At 49.0% G+C, this 6000-nt stretch overlaps 1 protein-coding gene across 1 annotated transcript in view; it reads right to left on the bottom strand.

Moving 5' to 3' along the window:
- Positions 1-3342: 3342 nt before the first annotated feature.
- Syn2 (synapsin II) overlaps positions 3343-6000 on the bottom strand; it is a 146279-nt gene continuing 143621 nt past the window's right edge. The window contains exon 13 of the mRNA XM_026383057.2: positions 3343-3475. Coding sequence (XP_026238842.1) covers positions 3343-3475 — 133 coding nt within the window. The remainder of the gene's footprint in view (positions 3476-6000) is intronic.

The raw sequence follows: 6000 nt of genomic DNA, 5'->3' as shown, positions 1-6000 counted from the left end.
TGAAGATGGAGGTAGAATATACCCCAAAAGTGCAGAGGTGATTTGCATGGTCAGCACAACTATCTATAAGGCCAAATCTTAAAACATCTACAGAACTGTGACCAGCTTTTTTGGGTCTTCACTTCTATCCTTACTTCTATCCTAGTATTCATCAAGCATTTAGTGACTGTTGTGAGGAACCCATTTCTCCCTCTCTGGGGCCATTTTTATTAGGTACCAAGAGGCCCGTGTCTGAATGGAACTCCCCCACCCATGGTCCCCGCCCAATACTAAGGGTTGGGTACAATCCATGTGTCCTTTGGACTAGGGTTGCTGCATGACCTATGGTAAATGTCTGCTCTTTTTGTCCCCCAGCTGTTCCTCCAGGATGACTCATTTTCTAAATAAGCTACTTGTGGTTTTTTTTTTTTTTGGTCTGACATCACATGTGGAAGAATGAGTAATTTTTCAAGAAGCAGAATTATATTTGATCCGAATAAGATATATAATGTATGTTACTCATGGTTGGAGGACAAGGGGTCACCGTTGGTAACAAGTTCTTTAATCTTCTCCCCCACCTCTTTTCCCTGGACCCCTGGGAAGTGAAGGAAGTGGGCGGAACAGGTGTGGGTGTGAAGATCTTTGGTGAATGCGTCTCATTTTGTAATCACATTATACAAAATTTAATAAAATTACATTTTATGGCCTCTGCTAGATTAAACAAATAGTATGGTGTAGTTATGAAGGCCATGAGTTTTGCTTCTATATTGCTTGGGTTTAAAGTCCAGCTTTATCACCTGACCAGCCAGGTGACCTCAAGCATGTTATTGAACTTTGATGGACCTTCATTCCCTCATGTATAAAATAATAGTACTTATCCTAGAGCCTGGTCTTAAGAAATAATTAAGTTATTATATGTTAGAATAGTACCTGGAAGTTAACTGGTTCCGTGGAAGTGTTACTAGAGATTTCTTCAAATCCATCACAATCTTTATGCTCATAGTCAGTGTTCAATAAATGCTTCTGAGTAAATGAATGCATTCTATTGAAAATATTTGCCATCGGGGGGGACAGAAGCAATGATAAGCGGAGGATTCTTGGTTGCAAAGGGGTTCACTGCAGGCCACCTCAAAATATGCCACGTTGGGAACATACTGTTCATTTTGAACTCAACAGGGAAGCAATGACAGAGATAGGGAGGATTCTCTGACCCTCTTTGTGCCTGAAGCATAATCTAAAACTTCTCGCATGGAAGGTGTCTCACCCTCAACCGACACAAGATGGAAGAGAACATTCCTAGCACCAGAGACAGGGGATTGACGCAGGGATGGATCTGTACAAACAAAACCTTCCTGAGATCTGTAACTTCTCTTCCGTTAATTTTCTAGTGACTTTCTCACAATTTATTGGCATTTGCTCGGACTCCTTTGTCTTATCTCATCATAATTTATCATTCTTTGTTGAATCTGGCCTATGTTTTGGGCCTAACAGCTTGTTCAGGCCTTCGCTTTTCTTAAGAAGACTCCTGTGTGTGTGTAAGAATGTTAAATAAAATGCGTATGCTGGGGTAGGGATGTAACTCAGAGGTAGATAGAGCGCGGGCTTAGCATGAGTGAGGCCCTGGGTTCCATCCCCAGAGCTCAAAAAAAAAAAAAAAAAAAAAAAAAGAAAAAAAGCATTTCTTTTTGTCTCATCCTGTGTTCAACTCAGCCAGCCACAGAAGAGGGCAGAAGGACACGTTCCTGCCCCTGTTGTCGCTGGAACTAGAAGGAACCCTGCAGATCAATTACCTTGAGCCTCACCATGCCCCACCTTTTGATTGGTTGGTGCCCTAGTTACGGGTGTGAGGGCTACCTCGGCTCAGGTGCCACTCAAGGGAGGCCTCCACTTCCTGTTTTGCACATCTCAATCCTTAATCCTGGAAAACATGGGATGAGTGTGACTTAGAAAGGAAATTCACCTCTGACTGGTTAGTATCTACAGCTTGGGAGGAGGGTTGGCGTGATGGCGGCATTTGGAGGAGTGTTATCTTGTTGACTTGGATGGGTATCTTGCGCAGGAAATTAGATACGATGTGAATAGATTTGTTTTTATCAGTGCCAACGTGCATTGATCTTCAGAGCATCTGTGGCCTTTGGGAACACACTTGAGCATCAAGGAGTCAGGAAGAAGCCACAGCACAATCCCTTGGAGCCCACCCCCACTCCGGGCCTCTCCAGGATGCCTGTGTGGGACCCTGTCCATCAGAGCAGCTCGGTCCATTGATGTTGGCACCACCACATGGCCATTAGCTGAGGAGCTCAGTAGACCAGAAAAGTGGGTCTCACCTGCCTCATACAGGAGCAGGGGTGCTGTGCTTATGGAAATGGTTTATTGAAAGGCTGAGTTGCCGTAGGAAGGCCTCCTGTCTTGGAGGAGGCTGATTTGCTGGGGTGTGTTGGAGGCCCAGTGTTAAGTGGCGTGTTAAGGATGGACACATCCTTGCAGCCACTCGTGTGTACCTACAGTCACGCCCACGCACACTCACAAGCAGCCTCACCCTCCTGGGTTTTCATTGCCTACACTCACAAACACACACGCGCGTGCCTCTCATATGCTCTCTCAGCCTGAAGGGCGGCCCAGGGGAGACCTCATGGCTGAATCAAATGCTGGTGAACGTTGCTGCTTTTATTACACCAAAGGTCTGACATTTATTAGGGGAGGAACACAAAACTGGGCAGACTGCTGTTAATAGTGGCATGCATTCTCCTCTATGGTGTAGCTTTGGAGTTCAAGGTCACTGCACTCATAAGAAAGAAACAGTCTCCAGAGAGGACACTGCAGATCTAGTTTTCTGGAATGTCACAGACTTTTAAGGTGCTTTGCCACCACAGCAGCTTAAGGATCGTGGGGGGAGTTGTGTGACAAGGAATCGGGAAGGTTCTTAAAACACAGAGCCAATGGGACATCTAGGTAAGCTCACACTTCCCACACAGGTGGCACGGGCTACGAGGGGGCATGCTTCGCACTGCCTAGGAGCTGGGGAAGCTGTCAGGAGTCCTCAGTTAGAGTGAATCTGGCTTCACGGAAAGAAGACACAATGGCGCTGTCACAACAAGGCCACGAAACGCACAGTGACGACTACGGGAGGAAGCTCTCACGACTACAGGGGAGCAGCTCTTTCCTCTCTGGGTAGGCACCTGCCCTGAGTCTGTCACATGGTCCTTTCTGGGCTGCACAACATCACTGAGCACGACGGAGCAGAGGAAGGGGGCCACACACGTCAAAGTCAGGGGACACGGCCACCAAGCGTGGCTGACCGTTGTTGGTGAATGTCTGGGTGCCTTTCCTGGCTGGGTCGGGTGCCCCCATGTGTCTGCAGAGCTAATCTGAAAAGAGGCCGGCAAAGGACTTCCTCAAGCTCCGGATGGTCTCCGCTTGGGCATCCTCACTGGTTGAAGACCGGAAGAAGGAGGACTCAGAGAGGCTGAAGGCATTTGTCAGGGACTGCGACTTGCTTGAAGATAAAAACCAGAGAGAAGGTGAGAGGGTGGGGTTCCAGCGAGGCAGGGAAGGACACACAACCGGAGCCCCCACTCCCACCCCAGGGAGGCCACGGGTGGCTGTGCTACCAGGGCCACGGGTGGCATGTGCTACCGCTCATGCTACCTCCTCACCTTAGGTGCTGCTGAGATAGGAAAGGACGGGGCAGCAGGAGAAGGAGAGAGAAGGGGGGAAAGAGAGACGGGGAGGAAGAAGATGGGGTGGCTCAAAAGCTTTTATTTTTTAAAAATTTTCCTTTCTTGCAGCACAGGCCTCCTGCAGGCTGGACAGGCACTGTCCTCTGTGTCCCCAGCCCTGTTGCTTCTGTTGAATGCTAAAGGGACTGAGGGATAAATTTCAGAGGCCCCCAACTTGGAAAGCGCTAATCCAGGAACCTCACACCCTGCTCCTCTACTAAAAGACAAGAGAGCAGGGGCCTGTGGGCTCTCGCCTTTGCCTTTCCAGCAGCTGCCAAGTGGTGGATTTGGCATCGGAAGATTCTGGTTCCAAGTCTTGGTTCTGTCACTCACTCGTGCCTGATCTTGGGCAAATCATGTGACACTTGGGTTTTCACTTGTGACATGAACATGTCGGGTCCAATGATACCTAGGCCCTCTTGGTTCTTTCCTCTCTATTGTCAGACTCTAAAGGAACCTTTTGTCTTGGCCAAAACCTCTAATGGCTCCATTTTCCTGTTCTTAAAGTGGGCGTGGTCACCCCTGCAAGTCTCTCAGCCCAGATATGAGGTCTGTGGGGCTCAGGGCATGGAGGAGCAAGAGATATGTATCAGGACATGATTACTAGGCAGTCTGCTAATGAAAAAAACAGAACCACCACATTTTAGGGACCTGTTTTTCCCTTTGGAGACCAGTGAGTGATCCAAAGGAAAATAACCGTGAAGGTAGGAGGCCACGAGCAGGTCAAGCCCACAGTCTTGAAGGGGACAGCAGTTCTGGCTTTTCTAGGGTCCTGGCTTGTCTCCTCCTTGACTTGCACCAAATCCCTTTCCTGTTGATTTCCAGCTCCAGAACTCTCCTCCTGGTGTCCTCTCCTAAATGCAGGAAAACTGCTTCTGTAGGACTTGTAGCAGGCTCTCCTCCTGCTGTGAACAGATGGCCTGCCTTTCATTAGGGCTGGGGACAAGCCCCAGCACGCTGGCCCCAACAGGCAGAGGGCACCAGGTATAGGCCTCCAGCTTGTCATCAGTCACTGGCTCTATTTGACAGCTTCAGCCCCGAGGCGGTGATGGCCTAAAGATCTGCCCTCAGGCGGGGGCAGGGCTGGCTCTTGGAAAGGCGGGAGAGATTGGAAACTCAACACCAGCAAGAAGGTACAGAGGCAGGCAAAATATAGGAGGTGCCACCGGCTGGTGCTGGGGAGAGGAGCCGGTAGTGCCCTTCCCCTCACCTGGGATGGGAAGGCCCAGAGCAACTGAGCATCTGGACCCCGGAGCCCTAACGCTGGCTCTGCACTAACTAGAGGAGTGGCTTTGAAAAAGGAAATCCAAGGCTGGGATTGTGGCTCAGCGGTAGAGCGCTCGTCTAGCATGTGTGAGGTCCTGGGTTCGGTCCTCAGCACCATGTAAAAACAAATGAACAAAATAAATGTGAAAAAAAAGAAAATCCATTGAATCTCTCCTTAAGCAAGGTTTTCTCATCTGTGTGATGACTAGGTGGTTTCCAAGTGGCTCACTAGAACCCTGAAAATCTGAAGCCTCCTTTTCTCCCTCCCTTCCTATAGATAGATTTATTGGATCTGAGAAGCCTGGGTGGGTCCCTCCTATCCTCTTAGGGCGACAGCAATCAGCGGTGTGTCTTATTCTCGGGGAGTAGTAGGAGGAACTGACACCTTTCCCAAGGTCAGCTCTGCTATTTCCAAGGGGTCCCCAGTGCTTTCTTGTGTCACAGCACACTGTGGAGGGGCCTTCCAGGTTGAGAGCTGGGAATAAGGGAACCCAAGAGGGCCTCCTGGGGACCTCTATCTGGGAACTCCTCCACTGCCCACATCTACTTTGGACAGAGTTGAAGGTCAAGTGGACTGGGGTTAACTACTTTCTCCTCTTCCTTCTGGACCGCTCTGCTGATTGTACACCCCGGACTGTGAGTCACAGGCAGGAAAGAGTGTAAAACCAAAAAGAAAAAAGATATGTATATTTTTAGAAGGTGAGAGATGCACACAGAGAAAAGAAATAGAAAAGAGAGTGAGAGATGGGTTTAAAAAAAAAAAAAGATAACCAAAACCCTAGGCAACACTCTGCCTCGGGGCTGCGTTCCTTGGGGTTGCCCAGGGCCCCCCTAGGTTCAGTACAAGAAAAACTTCATAATTGTGCAGGAGCAGTGCCACTCCCCAGCAAGAAAGCGGGGTGGCTGTGAGCTTCTAGCTAGACCTTAGACTGTCATATCCTACTTCCCACCCCTCCCTAGTCAACCCCAAACATTCCCCTCACCCTAAACAACAACAACAACAAAAAAAAAACCCAACACTAGAATACAAACACAA

Source organism: Urocitellus parryii, chromosome 16, assembly GCF_045843805.1.
Source record: "Urocitellus parryii isolate mUroPar1 chromosome 16, mUroPar1.hap1, whole genome shotgun sequence".
In the NCBI taxonomy this organism is placed as follows: domain Eukaryota; kingdom Metazoa; phylum Chordata; class Mammalia; order Rodentia; family Sciuridae; genus Urocitellus; species Urocitellus parryii.
The sequence above is the reverse complement of the archived record's forward strand: the minus strand, read 5'-3'. Positions and strand labels throughout refer to the sequence as shown.